This window comes from Drosophila miranda, chromosome 2 (assembly GCF_003369915.1).
Source record: "Drosophila miranda strain MSH22 chromosome 2, D.miranda_PacBio2.1, whole genome shotgun sequence".
NCBI classification, from domain to species: Eukaryota; Metazoa; Arthropoda; class Insecta; order Diptera; family Drosophilidae; genus Drosophila; species Drosophila miranda.
This window is the reverse complement of record NC_046675.1, coordinates 8,278,864-8,301,311: the sequence shown is the minus strand read 5'-3', so window position 1 is coordinate 8,301,311 and position 22,448 is coordinate 8,278,864. Positions and strand designations below refer to the sequence as shown.

Here is a 22,448-nt window from a genome sequence, read left to right as displayed (position 1 = left end):
TAACTTTTAGCAGCTAATTAGTCAAATTTGATTTGTGGGAAATTTTTTGTTGCAAAAAAAGAAATGGTCTTTGCGGCCAACGATTCAAAGGCCGATTTTTGCTGAAAATGTGAGACAATTTTGGATTTTGACTAATTTAAGAATTTTTTGCATTGTTATCTCTTTAAAACTGTTTTAATTTAAGACAACAAATATTTAGACTTCTTTTATAAATTAAAAAAATACAGATTGAGTCATTTTTCTGTGATTTTTTTTTATGTTTTAGATGATGAATAGATGTTTTATCATGAAGTATTTTTCTTATGGAAGGGAAAATAATAAAAAAAAACATGGTATTGAAAATAGCAAAAAAAGGTCTATTAATTTTTAAAATAATATTGGAATAGAATTAATTTTAAAATCTTATTGAATTGACTTAAAATTTTGAACCCTGTTACTTATATTTTTTATTGTTATTTTATTATAATTTGTACACTTTTTTTTGTGTACGAAATGCATTGATTCAAAAGCAATGATTGATTACGCGTTGCCGTGGACTTCGTCTTAAAAACCATCGGTGTAAAACTTATCGTCTAAAAACATCACAAGTGTTGAGTGTGTGTGTGCGTGTGTGCTCCCTCGAAGACATATGCATGTGCGAGTGTGAGTGTTGTGCCCGTTCCATGCTACAGGTATGAGTGCTGCGGCCGTGCCGTACCTGCCCCCATGTGGGTGTTGCGGCTGCCGCCGAGCTGCTGCTGTTCTTAGCACCTTGGCAACTGGCGCTCAACGGAGTGCCGCAGAGCGGAGTCTGCCCCAGCGATGACGAATGTGAATGACTTGCCTCGAGACATGCAGTCAACTTGACGCGCATTTGTCTGGCACTGCGTCTGACCATATATGCATGCAGACGGGGCGGGGGGGAGAGGAGAGACTTTTGCATACTAGTATGTGGTGCACTCATATCTGTGTGCCTCAGTCTCTGTGTGGTGTCTGCCTTGTTGTTGTTGTTGTTGTTTATGTGGTTGTGCAACATTTGTGCTCTGTCAAGATGGCGTCATTTGCAACAGAAGCAACAGCAGCAGAAGCCACAACAACAACAACAACAAGGACAGCGGCAGCTCCCTGCTCTGTGGAATCTAGGAGCTCTCTCTCTCTCTCTCTGAGAGAAGGCTAACAATCTGTTGAGATAGCAATGACGTTGCCATAATTTGTTTTATTTTATGAAGTTTACGGTGCAAAAAGTTTGAAATCAAGACAACTTCTGTGGCTGTGTGCGGGCTCCTGGAATTGAATTAAATTAAAGTTCTTTTAACGAATCAGAAATTGAGTTCTTCCGAAGAAATTATTAAAAATTGTGCAAAGAAATGGAACTTTTCCAGCGAATGGAAAGTTGCTTTAAATGGAAATTTCATGAGGAGACGGCTAGGGGGATGCGTGGAAAGTTCTTCTTCAACTTGCAGTTCAACTCATTTGCATTTCAAGTTCCTGCATTACTCGGGTACTCTCTCCCTCTCTCCCGCTCTCCCAGTAGAGTACTGCTATACCATTAACCCATTGTTGTTTCAGGTTTTTTTGTTCCTTTCCTTTGGAGTGTGCAGTGCTGTATCGGCAGTGCCATGATCCGATGCCAATTTACATTTACAACTTTTAAATCTTATAAAACTTTACAATCCATGCAGTTTATGCCTGGGATTTTGATTTCAAAACGAAAGAGGAACAAACAAAAATATGAACACCAGGACTTCCACTCTCACTCGAACCCGTTCTGTTTGTCTGTCTGTCTTTTTGGCAAAAGTTTCCCTCCCTTTGTGCCTTTCTTTGTTTTCCCCTCTGCGACCCTGGACCAACGCTTAATTCAATTAATTTTTATTTAGTTTCTCGTATAATATTTGCTCGCTCTGCACATTTTTAAGCAAATACCCGGCTCGCCGGCTAAATGAAATGTTATTTGCATAAAAATTTCCATTTCAGTTTTTGTTCTTCGTTTTTTTTTCCCTTTTTCTTTCATATTTTTCATGTCTGTGCCTTTCCTTTTGTCCTCTCGGATCGCTCTGGGATCCCTCGGCTCTATCTCTTTGGCCATTAACACACAGTTTGCTCTTGCCGGGGTGCCCGAGAATTTTCCTCATTTTTTTTTTGTGTTGCACTAAGCGTATTTTACACATTTAATAGGAAAAGCTATCGCATTGTTTCCAGCTTCTTGTAGAATTTTTTTAGTTTTCCTTTTGCCACAGAAGAAAAATGGTAAATGATAAAGAAAGGAATAAGAAAAAAGCGTTTGGGCCTCGTAGGTGGACTGGTGGACGCCTTGTTGTAAGCCGCGAAAGAAATTACTTTATTTTAATAGGACTTCATTTAATCCAAGCGCATTATGAGGACAGCCCGTCAGCAAAGGCAAACACAAAAAAAAAAAACGAGAACGAGAACGGGGCCAAGCTGGCGGGGAGCCACGGAGCTCGGGCAATTTGGTTTCCCCATTCATTTGGCACGGCGCACGCTGCGTATACGCAATCTGCGATGCTTTATATTATAAAACGGTGCGTGGTGGCTGGGCAGGCTGGGCTGGTGGTTGCAAAGGCTTCGAGGGGCCGGCCAAATGAGTTCTGGGGCCTCTGTAGAGCGGCAGACAGGCAAACAAACAACAAACACGCCCACCCAAACACAACATCTACATATATACTCTCCCTAGGCAAGGGGGTATCTTTGAGAACCATGTGCATCTGTTGCCATGACAACTTTGTGTATGATTTAGTTGGTGCTGCGAATGCTAATTGAATGAAGGTGGGATTACTGGCTGGGAGGTATTTCTGAGTCTCAAAGGAGTTCTTCTTATGGGCTTAACATTTGCCAAAATTAAGCTGATTTAGTGGGCATACAATTCTGTTCTCATTCGCAGATCAAGAGTAAAGAATATCATAGATTGCTGCCATTTCTTACACATGAAGGGGCTCTTTAAAGCTCGACTCGAGACGCACAAGATAATGCCCAACTATAGGGAAAAAACCAGAAAACAATGTACATGTCGTGTGCATGATTAGCTGATAAGTGTGCCAGACGCACAAGCGAATGTTTGCACAAGATAATGCCCGAAAAGTTAAAAAAAAAAGCCTAACAATATACATGTCATGTGCAAGAGTCGCTGTTAAGTGTTCCATTGGGATGTTTTTGTTGTTGGCCCACCGCCACACATAAGCCATGTACCCTTTTTGCTAGAGTGTACAAAAAGCGAGAGAAAAGAGAGTGAGGAAAGTGGGGTGTGGGGAAGAGTGACGCCCGTCGACGACAAGCAGCTTGTTTAATACAAAAGTTTCATTTCCGCTTTTCATTAGCCCTCAACGGTGTGACACAAGCCGGGGCCCGAATGGCCCGAATGGATGGAGCGGATGGGGGCCACAGAAAATGCGTAAATACCACACACAAGTGTGCGCTGGCACACACACACGCGCATAGATACAGCAAGAGTCACACACATTTAAGGCCCATAATGAGATATATACAAAAGCTGAGCCAGCTTAACGCCAAATCGGGCAGAGAGCGAGTGTAAACCTCTAACCACGTGTTAATTTTACTCCTTTTTGCCCCTACCTCCAGCTCCAGCTCCAGCTCCTGCTGGTGCTCCTTCTCCGGCTTGTGCTCCACCTCCTGCTTGTGCTTTTGCCCCTTCATTGGGGGTACACCTTCTGCCAAACCCCAGCCAAGTACTCGCCGTCCATCCAATTTCTGCTGTTGATGTTCTTGTCGTCCTCATTGCCTCGCTTGCTCTTTCTCTCTCTCACCCTCTGTCTCTCTGTCTCTCTCTTTCCCGCTCTGAAGTGAACTAAAAAGCTTGAATGGCGCTTATGTCGGTCGGGTTCTATTTGTCGGGGCTGTGGATATGTTGATGTTGTTGCCGGCTGGCTCTGTTTTTTCTCTCTTTTGGCCAAAACGGCAGCCAACTAGCTGCTATATTAACTGACTTACTGGGGCCCGCCCCCGTTCACCGCTGCCACATGTGAGTGCAAACACGCAGCGTAATGAAGTAGCCAGAGAGCCAACCGTAATGGCTGACTGAGCGTCATAATAATCTCGAGAGTGTGAGTGTGAGTGCGTGCGTCTCTCTCTCCATTTCGGCCGAGACCCGGTGTGGGTGTGATCCTAGAGGGAGCTCTGCTGAAGGCAAAAGGCAGTGAAAGATACAGATACACAGAGGCACAAGTGACGCCGTCAAAGGTTATTCAACTGCCACGCACAGCACGAACCAGGGATTGGGGATTGGGGGATTGGTGTATTGGGTACCCCAGCGCACAGGACTGGTGGTGGTCCCTCTGCAATGTGTGAAGGCTTCTCTTCTCTCCGCCATTCCATATGCCGTACCACAGATAGATAGGTAGACAGATGGCTATATGTATGGATGGATGGCTGCCGGGCTGGCTGGCTGCCTGGCTGGCTGGATAGCTGGATGGCTGGTCAGATGGAAGGGAATGTGCAATACCAAATGGAATTCTTGCATTTGAATCTAAACATTTCCCTAAACGTTCCGCATCCGATTCACTTTGCACGCCATTTCCGCTGCCAAACATGTCTGGAGGCGACTCGAGGGAGCCCTCGCATGCCATTCTCCGGCCTTTTGACGGGGCCCGGCATAGTCAGATACCAGTGATGCTAGCTTATCAGATTTCGTTCTATCAGCTGATTTATAGCTATTCCTTGCCTTTGGAAAAATGCGACTGAATTTGTTTATTTTCCCATACTCCCATTTATTGCAAAAAATTCTGTGGCATCCACAATTTTCAAAAAATACGAGCCGAATCATCAAAAACTTTCAGTAGATAACTGGATGGCAAAAAACACTTTGGGATCGGCTCATTGTTATGGGGACAATAAAAGCTCATTGAACACCTGGCTTTGGGGCACTTTGAAGGCCAGAGGAAGGTACTTTTGAGTGCATAATTCTACACAGATCAGGATATAGATGGAAACTGTTGAACAATAATGGGTATTTTCCAAAATCCACACAGAAAAAAACGTTTACCTTGGAAATGTATGGGCCTATTATTTGGATTGGCTTTGGTCGTGGCACGTGTGCCCTCAAGATTCTGATAGTCAGAAATATTTATAATCATCTCAAAAATCGGTGAAACTATGAACATTTTTTGGTGAACCAAAGCGCTATTTAGTGGTTTCCTTCAAAAGGCATTCCCTCTATTCTATTGTTTCCATTTCTTTGTTTCTGTGGAGTTCCCATCACTAGTCTCTATCCATCCATCTATCTCTATTAGAATCTCCGCCCTCAGCGAGTAAATTTTATTGATTTTTGCTTTTTTACATAGGGGTTTTAATAATCTGAACGCGAGTGTGTGTGTTTGTGTGTGTGTGTTCCTCTGTTCGGTTTTGCCGTTTGCGTGGGATGCGAGCATCGAGTGGGGGTGGGGGAGGGGGTGTCCTCTCACGATGTCGGCGCGTGTTCAATTATGTGTGTACATTAAGCTCTTCCTGGCAGCAGGACCCAATAGCCACCCGAGCGTCCTCGCTCCTCTCTGCCTCTCGATGACAGGGCATGGCGGCCCTTTCATTATGATTATTATTGAATTATTTGTATTATTGCATTATTTGTTGTTGGTGGGGCAGCCATAATACGAGCATGCCACGAGCCACCGGCCTGGGCAGAGTGTTCGAGGAAGTGCAGGACACGCAGGATGCGCCTGAATGCAATTTTCCAACGGTAAACCAGCCAACCCAACGGCTGCTGTCTGATAATATTTAATTTTAATTTGTTTATGCTATGGTTTTTTTTTTTTGTATTTTTGCTCCTTCTTGCTCCTTGTTGTTGCTGTTGTTGCCTTTGTGTTGCCTGAAACTCCAATTACCAGGTCTATTTGGCTTGGCGGTTAATGAACGCTATTAAAAGCAAAAATAAAAACAAAAACTTTGTTTGATTTTCAATTTTTGTTGAACGCGTTGCCCTGCGCCCCCCTCATGTGTTGTTGTTGCTATTTGTATTTTGTTGACTATCGAATTTCCTGAACCTCGGCGCATATGTTGCCTGTCATAAAATTGGTTTTCGGGCCGGCGAGTGGCAAAACGAACAGGCTGCAATTTGCCTAGCAGCTGTAGAGCAAATTGCACATTACGCATACGCCACATATGCTGTGCTCCCTCTCCAGGCCCCTCTCTCTCTCTGTGTGTGTGTGGGGGGGAGGATGAGTGGTGTTTTGGGTATGCCACTTAGGCAAACACAAACACAAACACTCGATCCAACAACTGTAAATGCTTGTTTGTCTGTATGCCGACCAGCGTCTGACTATGCCGTTTGCTGGTTGTTTGTCTCTAAATTTAAAGCACTCTCAGGCGCCCCAACGCTACCCAAATATACACTCAAAGAAAAATATCAGAGTAAAACTAAACACACCAATATTTGTATTATATATGCGGTTTTTTTTAGTTTAAATTTAGAAGAATTAAAAAGAATTTATTTTGATTTAAATATTTAAAGTATTAAAAAGTCTTTAAAACACTTAAAAAATATAGTTTATTAAATTTTGAGGAAATATACACACTTAAAAAAATATAATCTATTAAATTTTTGGGAAATATTTTAATCTAAATCTGATTATATTTAATTTAAATATTAATTACGAAATATATTTCAATCAAAAATTTGCATATCAATGCCATTTTTTTTTGCCAATTTCTTCTCTCCGATTTGGTATACATTTTCAAATTCTATTGTGTAAATATGACAATTCTTAGGGCTTTTCTACTGTGGGTATCTGCGGGATATACTCGCACCTTTCTGCCTATAAGCCACACCCACACCTCGTTCATTAAACTTCAGGAGAGAAACAGCATCTCACAAGATCTGTTCACTGCCTTTGAGCTAAACATTGCCTTTATAATTAAGTTTGGAATTTTGTGCTTATTTGCCAAATTATACGGAGAGCCCTGAGGCCGTGTGCTTCAGATTAGCCAAACAAATATTTTGCATTGTAATTGAAATAATTTCTGCTGGAAAATCAATTTGATTATCATTATGTGGCTGAAACTATACTATTTCATAGTTGATGAATCTCGTTAGCTGTAGCAAAACCATGGAATGAGGCTAATGAATCATTTGCACATTCCCTTGCACTTTATAGAAATAGTGGGAGGGGGAGTGGAGAGCACTCTAGAGAGAGCAGAGTACCCAAAGCTTTGCTGCCATGGCAACATGGCTATAATCGCACTGCCATTTTTCCAGGAATCGTTTATAATCTCTTAAGACCACTGGATGCTGATGCTGATGCTGCCACTGGAGGCTGATGGCATTGGGTCTCTTGCTTCACAGAATCCCCATCGGAATGTACTCCAGAGGGCACACACCACCCACACCACCCACACCACCCACACCACCCACTTGAGAAGAGAATTAATAAAATGAAATTTGATAAATGAATGTGTTTAACAGCATTTAAACTTTGACCCCCTCCCCCCCATCCCAAATACTCTTCCCTCCGTTTGTGTTCAGTTTGGGTAAAATGCTTTTGAACGCCTCACAAAATTTCATTTTCAAAAGGAAATAAAATTTTATTATACGATTTCTTGAATAGGAAACACAACGACTGCCAGCAGCAGCAGCAGAATTTTCTATTTCCATGACTGCTTTCATTAGCCCAACGTATACGTGGTCCAATTTTAAGTGTTTCTTTTAATTCGTTTTCCTGTGTACACATACATATAGCAGGTGGTGTGTGTGTGTGTGTGTGTGTGGCAGTGTGAGCTTTTATTGCTTATTAAGCGTTTTTTTAGTTCAATTAAATCGCATAATCGATTAAGTCCCTCGGAAGTCCACGTGCCCTCACGCCCTCGACTCGTTCTCGGTATGGCCAATGGAGTCGCCATCGCCATCGTTGTCGTTGTGTTCTACCCTTTCGAAAGGGTAGTATGATATATCCAATAAGCAGCTTCTAGTATCCCCTTAAAGCAGGAATATCAATGATTTTAATTTGCATATGATATATTATGAAATTAAAGTTAAACCTGATTTGTTTAATAAAAATCTACTTTTAATTTGTATAATAAATATAATAAATAATAAAAACAAATCATTAGTGTAGGGCCATATTTTTATCCTTTAAGGACATATATCACATATATATATCTATCACTTTTCGATAGATACCTCTCTGTTTCATAGATATTTAAGTTCAATTGTTTTTTTTTTTTAATTTGTATAATAAAAAAATAGAAATATTTTTATAGCAAAATGAAATTAAAAAAAATATTTTTTTTTTAATTTGTATTAAAAAAAATAAATACATATTTCGCATTTTAATAATCAAAAAATCAGAAAATAAATTTTATTTCATAGTTATTATTATACAAATAATATTAAAAAATATTTTTTATGGATCAGCACTTTTTTCTTTAATAAAAAAAATGCCCGAAGGAAAGATCTACTACCGCCATGCTACGCTGATTCCATTCCATTAGTGGCTTTTCCACAACCAATTGAAATTTTCCAGTATTATCCATGGTGGTACATCCACTGCATGCCACTCACCACTCAGTCGCTTGAACATGAAGCTGCTGGCAGTGTGGCAGCTGTTCTGCCCCGCCATCGTAGTGCTGGGCCAAGAAATCGAACCAAAATTGGATAGGACTTGGCTACAGACTCAGATACGATGCCCCAAGGGCTACGTACTGACGCCCAATGACCGATGCCGACGCAAGGCGATCGTATCCTGGAACAACCAGTGGACCTCATAAGCTCCATAAACCCCATCTAAATTTGCAATTAAAAACGTATTCAATCTGTATCGATCTGGAAGGGTATGCCAGTCTTCGGCAATCCAAAATCCAATCAAGAATTCTTTCTTCTTGCCTGCCGTCTGCTGTCTGCTGTCTGCTGTTGTCGCTCGTTGGCTGTTTCGCTGCGCACTCAGACGTGCGACGTAATGTCTGGCACGGCTGCCATCGTCATCGGACACCCCGGTACTTGGTTCGATGACTGGGTCCGGTCCGTAACCTGGCCAAAAGCCCTGGCTATGGCTATGGCTGTCGCCCCCAAACCGCCCACACAACCGTTGATTACTGCTGATTGCTGACAGCCAAAACACAGCGCCAAATAGCAACAATCATCCTGGTGCCTGGCTGCTGCCTGGGCTGCTGCCTTAATTCCCCCAGCCATTAATTGATTTGTTACAATGAAATTTCCACACTCAATAAAATAAGTCTGATGAACATTTTCCTTAATGCCAGAGAGCTTTGTTGCCCTGCTGTCCAGACAGTGGGTCGTCCTCCCCCAAAGATGGAGACTCGGACAAGCAAACAAACAGCCGAACAGCAGCAGGTCTATAAATAAATGTTATTTACTTTTGAGAGTCCAAGTCCAAGTCCGAGTCCGAGTCGGCTCTAGCAATAATGTACTTTTGAGCCACATTTGTGGGCTTTTGGTCACTTGCCAAACTTGGCCCGAAAAAAGTGCAATAAAATAATCATAAATTTGCACATTTTTTACGCCACAATTAAATTTTGCAAATTTGGCAAATGCACAAAAATGGCTGCCACATTTTATTTGACATTTTTATGAGATTTTGTCCCCATATAGCCAGTGCCCCTTCCCCCTTCCCATGCCCCATTCCGTTTCCAATACCATAACTGCTTGTTCCCTGGTCAGGAGAGGAGGAGGCTGGCTTGTTGATTTATGAAGTTGATTGGCCGCCTGACAGACCAGACCCGACTTCTCCAAATGGAACTCGCACTCGCAGTCGCAGTCGAAGTCTTTTCGTGCAGTGTATAGTATTTGCGTGGAGCCGCACGCTTTATCGTTTATTCCACATTACTCAAGTCATAATTAAGATCTTGGCAGGCAGGCAGGCAGGCAGGCTTGACTCTTGCCGCAGCCTCATCGCAGCGGTCATAAATTGTGGAAGTGGCTCATTGACAACTTCATTTCCGCACTTGGCGTGCCGGCAACAATGAGAGCAAGACGTTGGGCTGTGCGGCAGGCCAGGCGATCCGATCCCCGTTCTGATGATGTTGCAGCGGCAGCGGCGTCTTAGCTGCGCTCACACGCAACGTGCCGCCAAATGACATAATGAACTGCATTATTTATGCGACACACTGTGCGAATGCCCCCAACAACAGCACAAGCAGAGGCAAGCTGTTACTGCAGCTCTTCTTGGGGCAGGCCACAAAACACAGAGACAACAACAAGTTATGCGTGTGTGTGCCTCATCATAAAACTGCTGACATTTTGCCATATGATGTCACGACAGCCACAAGTGCCACAAACGGTGCCAGAAACGGTGCCTGGTCTCTGGTCTCTGGTCTCTACGTCACGTGCTGCATACAGCTGGCTGTGGTAATTTGTTGGTACGAGGAAGTGCATCCGTACGCATAGCTAGAACTCTGCAGGTCATCGTTCATCCACTCAGACAAGCCCCGAATGATCGATGAGGCACCAAAGCCTTCATTCAGTGGAAAGATCAACCTGAGATGCAGTTCAACCCAAATTGATTAAGATTAATCGATGGAACAGGCCCAAGACTAGGGGATAATGTAGCTATAGAAACTATAGATATAGTAACTCTTGGCACGTTTCGGTATCTATGTATCTTTCCATCTAATAGCATTTGCAACTGGCCATCATTCGGACATTTATCTGTCTGCCCATCCATAGTCTATCTATCTACAGCATGTATGTATGTGTTCTCGTATCTGCATATGTATCCATCCATCAAATATCCAATTAAAGCCCGCTCATGCATCTTTCATCAGTCGACTCGACGCGATGTCCGGCTGCCATCTAATTAGTCTCGACAAACATTGACAAACAGATGCATTATTGCATTCCCAGTTCCATTTTCTACTGCCCGTTTTTTTTTCCGTCCCAGCGTTTTTGGATTGGCGATTCTGACATTTTTGGTCTGCGGATTGGTCGAGCGTTGGTTCTGGGGCTCTGGATTGCGGTTTGTTTGCTGACAATTTGCAACTTTATGCATTTGCCTATAAACTATTTACAGTGTCAGGAGGCATTTACCGCTTTTTGATTACGCCGCATTTGTTTGTTTCCTGTGTCCTTAATTTGCAGCACGGCATACAGCACTCCCCGGCTGTCTCCCCGGCTGTCTCCCTGGCTGTCTGTCATTTGTAGTTATAGTTACAGCCACCTCTGTGGAGATACTTCCCCCCCCTCAATTGGGGAAAGAGGGACAGAGAGACCGATACTCTTCTTCACGCAGGTGGTGCTGGTGGCGGTGGTGGCGGCGCAGTCGTTTCACGCGCTTTTAATTGAGTGCTTCCGCTGCAATTAACAAGTACAACGCGTCCGACCAGCGCGCTGTTGGTGGGAAGGGGGGGGCATGCAACCACTGACTGGCGCTGACTGGTTGACTGGTTCACTGGTCAGCCTTTGGCCATAACCAGCTGGCACTCTCGCCCCTTCTGACTTCTAGATTACAGCATACTTATGCACTAATGCCCCTTTAAGTTAATGCAAAACCATTAAACGTGTTGACTGCCACACTTTGGGGCAGAGGTCTTTGGCAAAAACAATGCATTAACTTAATTAATCACCAGCCAAATATAATTAACAATCGAATGTTTCACAGAGAGAGAGAGAGACAGACAGGCCTCCTCCTGGGCTGCGCGTGTCTCCTCTGGCTCCTCTTTTTTGGTGGCAAATTCATTTACAACACACAAAGTCATGTTGCCGCTAATTTGGCAAATCGATCCTGTGGATGCCCCTGTCTGTGCTTTTATTTTTAATTTAAAATCCCAGCCCTGTCCATGGCACGCAACAGAATCACATTAAACGCATTTCCCAGAGAGAGAAATCACAACAATTTTCGCCAGCTTCCTTTCGGGTTCGCTTCTAACCAATTTCCATTTCCTCCCTGGTGCCGGCCCCTGCTTTTCCAGCTGCCAGCTTTACAGTTTGCAGTTTAGTTTTGCAATTTTCCGGCTCAACGATAAATGCAAATAGATTTTACCTGCAGACGACTACGAGGACGAGGAGGAGGACGCCGACGACGACGACGACGACGACGACGATGCTTGTCCAATATTGAGAGAGAATCTTTAAATAAATTATGCGCATGGAATTTTCGTAGCCAGCTCCAGCTTCAGCTCCAGCTCCAGCTCCAGCTCCTGCTCTTTGGATACGTTGCATGCAACATCAGAGTCTAGCTGCTGTAACTGTTGTTGTTCGCTTTCGGCTTTGGCTTTGGCTTTGGCATGTTGGGAATCATGTATGACTTTGACATTGACAGCATTGAGGCAGCGATATGGAAGCAGCTCGGAGAGCAAGTGGCACACACATGCACGTGCAACATGCTGCTGCGCTGTGCTGTGATTATGGGGCTGTATGGCGGCAAAAAAATTGTACATTTTACGCTTATTTACATTTTTACAGTTAGTTTTTTTCGTCATACACTGAAAGAAATTTCAGGGGCTTTTCGCTTGTCAACAAATTGAGAAGGGTACGCATACGGTTTTGGGGGCTTGGGGCTGTCAATATTTGGCAGTTTACCTTTTTCTGACAGCCAATTGGCGGAGACAGACGGAAATAATTTATGCAATGAAAAGAGAGAGAGAATCGAAGCGGGAAATGTCTCGTTTGTTTCTGTCAGTTGCCATAATTTCCATCAGACATCATCAGCGTGGTATTTTCGGATGATATATGATGGATATATGGCCATCAATCGCCTAAGGTTCTACATACGCTGAAGCCTCGTTACCCGAGTGTTGTTTCCGCTCAATCCCTGCCCCATGCCCCATCGACGACGATACATGGCAACTCCATTCAATTAGCAACTCATAATAACAATAATTTTTCTTTTGCAATTCGCATTCGGTAAAACATTTTGCGGGGCACGTTCGCTGGTCGCCCGACTGTGTTCGTGACGCTGCCGCTTTGGCCCTGCCCCATGCCCCCTGCCCCATGTTGCTGCTGCTGAAGAAGCCCGCCCCCGCTGCTGAACCCTGAAGCCCCAGGCATTGACTGCAACAATGTTTCCTGTTAAATGATGCATAATAATCGGGTAGCCCCCACAGGAGGCGGGAGCGGAGAGGAGCAACGCTGAGCTTTGGTGGCTTCAATGAGGTGAAAGGAGCTGCTGGCTGGATGGCTGGATGGCTCCTAGCATTCCACGCTGGGAGGCACTATAGAAATCATCGTTGAACCGGGGATGCACGATGACGATGACGAGAACGACGACATTGATGGGATTGTGATTGTGGATGTGTTGCCGGACACAGACCGCAATGGGCCACACAATCGCAGAGAGCATGCCCATACTTTCAGCATTTTACACACAATGTATGCCGCCCCCCACCCCCTCCCACGCCCCCCCCCCCTCCCCTACCCTCCTTTTGGCTACGCCCACCTTTCGCAGAAACTGCTGACGGCTGCGGCTTGCGGTTGCACTTTGGCTGCGTAGCTTACGAAAATACCCTCGGCTTGGGCTTCGGCTTCAGCTTCGGCTTCGGATTCCACCAAAAACCGAATTACTTCTGCTCTGTCTCTTTCGCTCCTCCTCGTGTGTGTGCGTGTGTGTGTGTGTGTATTATTTACTCACTTGAACTGAAACATTTTTATAATTTCTTTTTTATTCCGTTTGGAGGTTTTCATCCTCATCTTCGCTTGACCATCGGTTTGGGGTTCTCGCTCTGGCTCTGGCTCTTCATTCTTCTTATTTTCTCATTCGCTTTTCGGTTTTCGTTTTTCGCTTTTATTATTTTATTGCGTCTTTTGTTGCTGTTGTTTGGCTCGTTGGCTATTGGGCAACATTGTTATTTTCTGCTATTTGGCCATTGACTATTGATCATCCACATACATTCTCCGTCCACCTCCTCTCCATCCCGGCTCCCCGTCCCAGTCTCGGTTCTGGTTTTGGCCATGGTTTGTGTGCTGCTGTTGCTTGTACTCAGCATTTATTTATACCCTGCAATATAGGAGTAGTAAAAGGTATTTGATCAGGCACTACCCTTAAGAAATCTTTTGTTTTAAATCACTTTCTAGCGCTGATAACCAAAAGAATTCATGGGTCAACAAGAAAATTGTATGACCTTTCATATAATTTTTATTTTGTGTCCATACAAAGGCTATAGCTGCAGTTATATGAAGTCAAAGTTCAAGTTTTGAACCATTTTTAATGTTTCTTGAATTTTCAAATTTTTAGATATAATTTTTTTAGTGAAAAAAATTCTCCAAAAAATTATAACAATTTTCCAATAATTTTCCAATATTAAATCTATAGCCCTCACAGACAAATTTTGATTAGAGGGTATCCCTTAGTCGATTGACACGCCATGGCGTATGTTGGTTTAATTTTAGTTCCTCTGCTTGTTGGCATTTTTTCCAGCAGCTTATTTATTTATTTGGTTTTAATGCATACCCTGGCTCTGCCTCTGCCTCTCTTTCTGTCTCTGTCCCTCCACTGAGTGGAGGAGTTGCAGGAAGCTGTATTGAGTCATTGGTAAATGGTTTACGTTTAACCCATTTAAAAATGCCAGCAAACAGAAGGCCACAGAATGGTACTGGAACCAGCTGATGCCCATCATCATGGTAATCATCATCATCGTCTGCAACCTCATCTGCATCTCCATCCGTGTTGGGTCGTTCCCATTTTCCCATTTAGCATACAATGTGGCCAAACAAAAGCTGCATGGGACTCTGGGACTCTGGGACTCTCTTCTCTTTTCTGTTGTGGCTCTGATCTGGCCAATTCTACTCCGTCCCACGACTTGACTCCTCTTTCCTGTTCGGCAACACTCCTCCACTGTGAAATCCATGCTGCAACTTCGCTGCAACCGCTCTGTCTTTTCCTCCCAGTTTCAATTTGTTGTTTCTGCCACTGCCGGTTTGTTTGTTTTCATTGGCAGCGAAAAATATTGAACGGAAATTTTACAATATGATTTATCGCGGTGGAGGGAAATGCTGTGTGTCCTCCACGGCAGAGCAGCCACTGGACTGGACTGCCTGCCCAGCCTGGCATCGGACGGTGCCAAATTTCAACGGAAATGAATTCGTTTATAGCCAGAAACATATTGTATTTTGGTTATCCGGCTATTGTGACAGCCATTGACTCTCGAACATGGGTCTCCAGAAACCAGAAACCGGGAATCGGGAACCAGGAAGGTACTACGTATGCCTCGGAGTAAAGAAATGGCCAATTAGGATTGTGTTGGCAACACAAAATTGGTTCCGAAGGAGTCTTAGTGGAAATTCATTTGGCATTTCCACTGCCGTTCATCGATGGAGCGGAACATTTCCATTCAAATCCTTTAATAATCCCATGGAAAACTTTTTAGCAAACATATTTGCACATGACTGCCAAGTAAAATCGAACAAAGCTCTTTTCTATTGTTCTTCAGTCGAAGAGGGAGTATCTGGGAGGGGCCAGCGATGGTTGGATCTGGGCCTGGGTTCTGTGGCACACGCCCCGAACAACATTTAGATAAGATTCCGCTTCATGCCCCCACAGGACCAGGGACCAGGGCTCTGCCTCTGCTGTGCGTGCAATGCAAATTGCCAAAGGGAAATTTATTCCTGAACTACGAATGAATGCGAATTTTCCGGAGAGCGCCAAAAGTTAACCAAATATGTCAATTGAATGCCTTGTGTGTGTGTGTGGCAAGAGGATGCCAATGCCGTTGCCGATGCCTTGGCATGTGGCAAACAAACAAAGCGCAGGACCCAACTAACCAAAATCGAGGAATTGTAGGTTAAAAAGCAATTTATCTTTGACTTTTGCCAAGTAAATTCCCGCCATTGTCTAAAGTGGTTTGCCCCTGGACAGTCCTGCCTCACACACATGTGTGTGCGTGTGTGGGTGCTGCTGAGTTTTTGGCTTAAAACTTGGCCCAAAAGTGTGCGTGAGTCTTGGCTTGGAACTTGGCTCTGGCTGCCCCAACTAGTTTCCATTTTGGGGGGCACTTGCAACCACTCAATTACACTGCAACCACAGACATTCAATTGAGCAAAGCTCTAGTCCTGGCAAAAGGCAAACAATGCTCTCCAATGGAGAAATTATAGCCGTGTGGCAAGCAGCAAGCAGCTAGCAACTCCATTGAAATGCCTGTGGGGACGACTTTTCAATAAATTCTCGTCTCGAACCGGTGCTGGCGGTGGTGCCGGTGGTGGCATTTGAAAATTTGATCAGAGCAGCACGTAAAACTATTTGAACTGCTAACCCAAATAAGCTGAGGCATTCATGCCACCACACAGCTGAGCAGCTGGGGCATGCTGCACTACGCCAATGAACTGTGTTGCAATCAATAGAAGCGATTCAAGTTGCAGCAGCAGCAGCAGCAACTTGAGCTACAAGATACTTTCTGTGCAACCATAGAACTTCTTCCCACATGCCACATGCACCCCCACCCTTCCCGCCGTCCCCGTCGCTAGTGGAGTCTGTGTGGAATGCCATGGAATGTGCACACGCATCTTCGACTGCCATACGATCTGCACATCTCTCCATCTCCGTCTTTCCGCAGACTTGTGGTGGGTGTTCCCCTGCAGCATCCCCCTCTTTATGTGTGTGTGTGTGTGTGTGGGGGGGGCATGTAGCAGGGAGCTTACATTTATGCGCGAAATTGTCGTATGCATTTGCACATTCATAAATTCTCGTTGAGCGCCCCCAAAGCGACAGCAGCGCAGAAGAGCGGAGCCAAAAGAATGCTCTCTATGCCATTATAGTGTGTGGCACTTACATAGAAGGGGAAAGACAGAGAGAGAGAGAGAGAGAGAGAGAGAAAGGGGGAGGGGATAGTTGGCAGAGTCACTTGCAACTTGCAACCCGTTCCTCTCAGCTGCTGATGCTGCTGCTCGCTCGTGTGGCATTTAAATTTCATTTTTAATTTGCTTTTTTCCTCCTTTTTTTTGAGCCCCACCTCCTGCTCCTCCTCCTGCTGCAGGCACATTTTATTATTGCATTTTATGGCAGGGGGGGCGCGCGGGGGCAACCTTAGAACAGCACGTCATTAGGCGATAAATTATCTCAAGCGCGTTGCATTTTGCATAAAATGTTGCCGCACCGCTGCTGCCACAGCCTTGGATTTGGAGCGGTAAATGTGTGCCAACAGCTGTGGCACAGGACGGGGGCAGCAGCAGCAGCAGCAGCAGCATTAAAGGATGCCTGGCAATTTGAATTTGTGAAATTCCATTGGGGGCCCAGCGAAGGCAATCTGCAATCCAAACAGTTGCCGTTAGATGGAGGCCACTGCCAGGGCTGGGACCCAAGACAGAGACCGGGGACTGGACACAGGGACGGGCACGGGGACGGGCACGGGGATGGGGCTTATCTATCCACAAGATGTGGCCGTTTGATAAGCTCAGCGCAGCAGCCGGCAATTTATGTGGCAGCCCCACTGCTGCTGCTGCTGCTGCTGCTGCTGGTGCCTCTGCTGCTGCTGCTGCTGCTGGTGCAGCAATTGCAGTTGCATTCATCATCATGGACTGCAGCAACAGTTGCCGCATGGAATGCACTGCCGTCGACGACGTGCGTTCAACTATGCAAATTTTGTGCGCAGCTCCCCCTTTTGCTTGGAGACTATTGACTTGCAACTTGCTACAACTTAGTAGAAGTCTCCTCCAGAGTGTATGGGTGTATTGATGGTGCTTCTGTGTCTGTGTCTGTGTCTGTGTGTGCTTCTTGTCAAACAGCATTCAAGCACGATTCTGGGAAACATTCCTCTCCACTGAGCTGACTGAAAGAAAGAGCCTGGGACTGCAAAGTGTCTGGGGTCTGGGCTCTGTCTTTGGGGCTCTGGAGGGGAGACAGAAGGAAGACAGATTTTAATACAAATGATCTGAAATTATATGGCTTGGGGATCGGAGAGCCAGAGATAAAGTGTTGCCTGGACGAAAGCTGAATGTCATGACAGTTCAATCATTGGATCTAATCCGATCTGGTTGCAGGGCAGAGATTCCAAATCCCATGGATAATTGATAGTGGTTTAGAAAGCTGTATGCGGCGTGCAGCAATTAATCTGAAAACGCTTAACGATAGCCCCCGTGCTAACGACTCTCGAGCACATAACGCTGCCGTTGACATGCCAGGAACCAGGAACGAGGGCCAGCGACCAGGACCAAGGCGATGACAAATGGTTCGTGCGCAAGGTGTGTGCAGGGAATGACAAAAAATCGCTGAACTTTGACTCCGCCCAGTGCCTGTACCTATGCCAGTGGCTCGTGTCCTGTCCTGCCCTGCACCTGTGCGGCATGCCTCGTCGTTACACTGAAGTAGTAGTTGCCGAAGCGCAGTTAAACGGCCAGCCATTGAAACAATTACGCTATAACAATTACGCCCTGTGTTGCACATGCAATCCCCCACCTCCTCCCTGCTCCTTGCCGCATGCGTTGTGTGTGTGTGTGTGTGTAAATTTGCCGCACTTAGCGATGTTGCTACTGGCCGCTGCCGCTGACGTGGCAGGCATTTCCATGCGTCAAATTGCCGCCAGGGCATTGCGTGTAATTACAGCAATAAAAATTGCAACACATTGCGTACAAACATGCAACGCAAGCAGAGAGACAGGGACAGAGATAGCGAGCAGAGCAGAGCGGAGAAAATTCCACGAGTCAGAACTTTAAAAATACATCCCGACGTCCCGACAATCCTCATCCCCCATTGCCGATGCTCAGCAATTATCTAATTTATAGAAGTACATTTATCAAAAAAGCCGAAACAAATATTCAGCAGATGAACAGCAGTCCACTTTACTCCCTGTCTTGCCACAATTTGTGTCTCTGGCTAACGAGCAGTCAGTTGTCCAGCATTCAGCACTTGGCATTCGGCCACAGCTGAGTGCACCAGCAGTGCCTGCCACTACCCCCACAGGCTGCCACTTGGGTGGGCCAACTGATTGGGGCACAGCTGCTGCTGTGGTGCTGTTTTGGGGGGGTCTCTCTCTCTCTCTCTTTCGCTCTCTTTCGTCCTTCAAGCGGAACGCAAGTTGATTGCATTTTTAGCATAAATTTCAACGCATTTGACTAATGTCCGGACATTTGTTATTGCTAGACGAGTTCTTACGATTCTAGCATTCGGTGATTTTTCACCAGGCACTTTGGGCTCCGACTCCGACCATTATCGTCTGCAGCAGGGCAAACTGCAGCTAATAGATACTTGTGCTCTTGCCTCGTGGATGATGATGATGATGATGATGGGTGATGTATGCCCTGTAAGCAGAGTCGTATGCAAATGCTCCTAGCTCTGCCGCTTTGGGGCCCGCTGGCCATGTAATTGTTTTAGCTGCTTAATATCACGTATACGCACCGTATGGCCACTGGCCCACTAGACGATGCCAACGGTCGACGGCGTCACTAGCAGCAAATGGCAGCGGCACCAAAAATTAATTAACACGCCAAGTCTGGCTGGACACGCCTGCAGCACGTATCGGTACACTCCACCGACAGCAGAGGCGGAGTCTCGCAGTCTCGGACTCTGATTCTGAGAGCCAGCCCGGAGCCCAGAGCCCAGCGAGGGCTCTCCGTTGTTTGCCATTTTCTGCAATATTTCTCAGATTTCTTTTTGTTTTGCTTTTTCCTGGTGTGTATTTATGGGCATTGCTGGAAAAAAAACCCTCAATGCAATTGGCGTGGGCGTTCAGTGGCTAAGTGAAAAGCGTGAAATTTATAACGGCCAATAGATTAAGCCACGAATATAAATAACACTTTTCCACGATTTTTTGTTGGTCTTTTGTCTATTGTCTGTGGGTATGGCCATAATTTATCCACGTCTGTATTTGCTAATCAATTGTTTTTCCGGTGTTCCTTTGGCTTTTTCCAGTTGCTGCCGCCGTTTCACAGCCGAAGAACACAAGCGCCCTTCGACCGTATTTGCAGATCAAGAAGCATTCCGTCACCAGGGTGACAATCAGCAAGCCCCATGCCCCATACTTTCTGCCATGCGAACCCATCCTCAATCGCTACAGCAGCTATCAGGGTAGGTATCCCCGCCCCCATCCACCAAGGACCCTGGAAGCTAAAGGTCTCCCTTGTACTCTCTGTGCAGACAACCAGCCCATCTACTGCCTCTGGTATCGGAATGATGAGGCCATCGTTAAGTTATCCATACGCAAAAGTGAGTTTTTCCAGTACGAGAATGGGACACTGCGCCTGCCACCAAATGAGCGGGCCAGCGGCGTCTATCGCTGCAAGATCGATTGGGATGAGTCGGCTGTGCTATCCGACAGCATAACCGTGGAATATCCAGGTAAAAAATACACAGATATAGATACAAAGAACACCCACCTATAGCCCCCTTTCCGTTTGCAGTTCTCAAACGCCTGTTTCCGGGCCAACAGCAGGCGGCTAATATCAGCGCTTTGGAGAGCCGACCCCTTGTCCTGAGCTGTCCCTTTCTCAGTGTGCCCGCTGCCCGGATTAGCTGGTACTTTGGCAACGAATCCCTGGCCAATGACAACAGGCGAGTAAAGATCAGTGTGTGGTAACATCGAGACTGGACCAAAGACTCTCCTATAAACAAGAAGGCCAACTCTTTGCAACCAACGCTTGAATGTTCTCAGAGGATCGATCCCATTCCGAAGGAGCAGCTACTAATTTCAAACCTTAATTTTCCCTTTACAGTGCTCTTATCCTGTCGAATGGCACATTGATTTTGCGGCATTTGCGCCGCGAACAGGCGGGAAAATACAAGTGAGTAATGGGAAAACTGACCAGGACTGACGTTGATTTTCCATTAGCCGAATGGCTGGTGGTGCAAACGGGTGGATTGGCGGAGCTAAATCAACACCTTTTGCCAATCCATATCCATCAGCCAGACGCACTCTCATTGCAGCGACCTGGGAGCGTGCGCCCGCCCCAAAACAATGCATTAATTAACATTTTGCCACGCCCCAGCGCCTCCTGTAATTGTGGGGCTACCCCACATTGTCCCTGTCAATTATCGCCCGTGAAAGTACATAGTATTATGCATTATCCGTGTTTTCCAGATGCTTGGCCCAGAACCCCTATGCCAGCAAGGCCCACCGCCAGTTCGTGTGGCTGCTGCGCGTCGAGCCGAATGGGGGGGAGCGGGAGACGGCCGTGTCGGAGGCCCAGCTGCTGCCTGCCTTCCAGAATGGCACCGTCTATGTGGCTGCCGGGGGCTCTGTGCTGCTGCAGTGCCATGCGGTGGCCGACTTTGTGCCCATCGAGTGGTGGCTGCAGTACCCGAACAACACGCTGCTCAAGATGAGCAACAACAGTGTGGCTCTGGCCATCGCCAATGCCAGCGAGTCGCGCCACGAGGGCTTGTACAGCTGCATCACGCCCCTGGAGACGCAGACGTTCCATGTGATTGTAACGACACCGCCGCGCATCGTGGGCACCCTGCCCGTGGAGCTGGTCTTCATTAGCCTGTCGAAGACGCTGAGCTGTCGGGCCGAGGGCCATCCCCAGCCGATCATCGTCTGGTACCACAACGGAGTGCAGCTGAACAGTTCCTATACGCGGTTCATCAGCGGCAACGATCTGCACATCCACTCGTTCGACCCGGAGGAGGAGGGCATCTACCAGTGCATGGCCCGCAATGTGGCCGGCGAGGACTCGGCCACCGGTGAGATGCGCTTCAAGCGGCAGCTGGAGCAGGGCAATCCGTTGCAGAACATTCGCTGCTATCCGCACAGCTTCCACACCATCAACATCACCTTCGACAGCAGCACCCTGGAGTCCATGTTCGTCGTGTACATTGTGCGCAGCAATCCGCACAGTTGGACCTCCTTTGCCCCCATGAAACTGAATCACACCTCGTTTGTGGTTATCTCCACCAATCTGCCGGTTTATCGGCCCTTTGCCCTCATCACACGATTCCTGTATCCCACCTCCGAGGTGCGCTCCGGCACGGCAGTGCCACAGCAAATGATTGTCAGCTCGCTGCGCAGTATGCCAGTCACCTGCTGCACCCAGGGATGTAAGTATATCCCTGGACTGGTGCCTCGTAAATCCCCTAATTCTTGTTATTTTTGCCCAAAGTAATGCTGCGTCCCATTGGCCTGGGCAATGATACCTATGTGAAGTGGTCGCAGGCCGAGCTGGACAACAAGAAGTACTTCATTCTGCAGTTCTCCATCAATCACACGCATCCGCATCCTAGCCAGCTGCTGAACGGACCCCTCCATGGCACCCTGTCGCCCGTCGAGGAGAAGGTGGACGAAGTGCGCCGCCATTTGACCATCATACAGCCCCTCAATCAGACGGCCGCTGCCACTGTTCTCCGGAATGCAGAGCACGAGGTGCTCGACAACGAGGTGGACGATCTAACGCTGGAAATGGAGGAGGACATATTCAGTATGGTGGTGGATGCCAGTGTGACGGGCATGCTGCTGCAGCGCTTCATGCGGATCAAGATGCGGGTGCTGATCATCACCAGCGAGAACGAGTTCCTCGGCCAGGACTTTCGCTATGTCCAGTGGAAGATTGTGAGTAGACTGTACTGTGGCAGGCAACACGCTAGCATCTGTAGAGAGGATTACCCTTGCTTCTGGGCACCCTATTAAAGTCTTGCCTG

The 22,448-nt window shown here is 46.3% G+C and overlaps 1 protein-coding gene and 1 long non-coding RNA gene across 2 annotated transcripts in view; one reads left to right on the top strand and one right to left on the bottom strand.

Annotated features, from left to right (window-relative positions):
- LOC108156191 overlaps nucleotides 1-22,448 on the top strand; it is a 64,055-nt gene that overhangs the window by 37,863 nt on the left and 3,744 nt on the right. Inside the window, exons 3-8 of the mRNA XM_017287522.2 lie at nucleotides 19,728-19,883; nucleotides 19,953-20,153; nucleotides 20,216-20,366; nucleotides 20,528-20,596; nucleotides 20,893-21,851; nucleotides 21,914-22,359. Of these exons, the coding sequence (XP_017143011.2) occupies nucleotides 19,728-19,883; nucleotides 19,953-20,153; nucleotides 20,216-20,366; nucleotides 20,528-20,596; nucleotides 20,893-21,851; nucleotides 21,914-22,359 (1,982 nt within the window). The remainder of the gene's footprint in view (nucleotides 1-19,727; nucleotides 19,884-19,952; nucleotides 20,154-20,215; nucleotides 20,367-20,527; nucleotides 20,597-20,892; nucleotides 21,852-21,913; nucleotides 22,360-22,448) is intronic.
- LOC117187024 lies at nucleotides 11,683-12,386 on the bottom strand. The gene is made up of 2 exons (XR_004471834.1): nucleotides 11,934-12,386; nucleotides 11,683-11,869 (listed from the first exon to the last, which is right to left on the bottom strand). It is a non-coding gene; the product is annotated as an uncharacterized LOC117187024 (long non-coding RNA).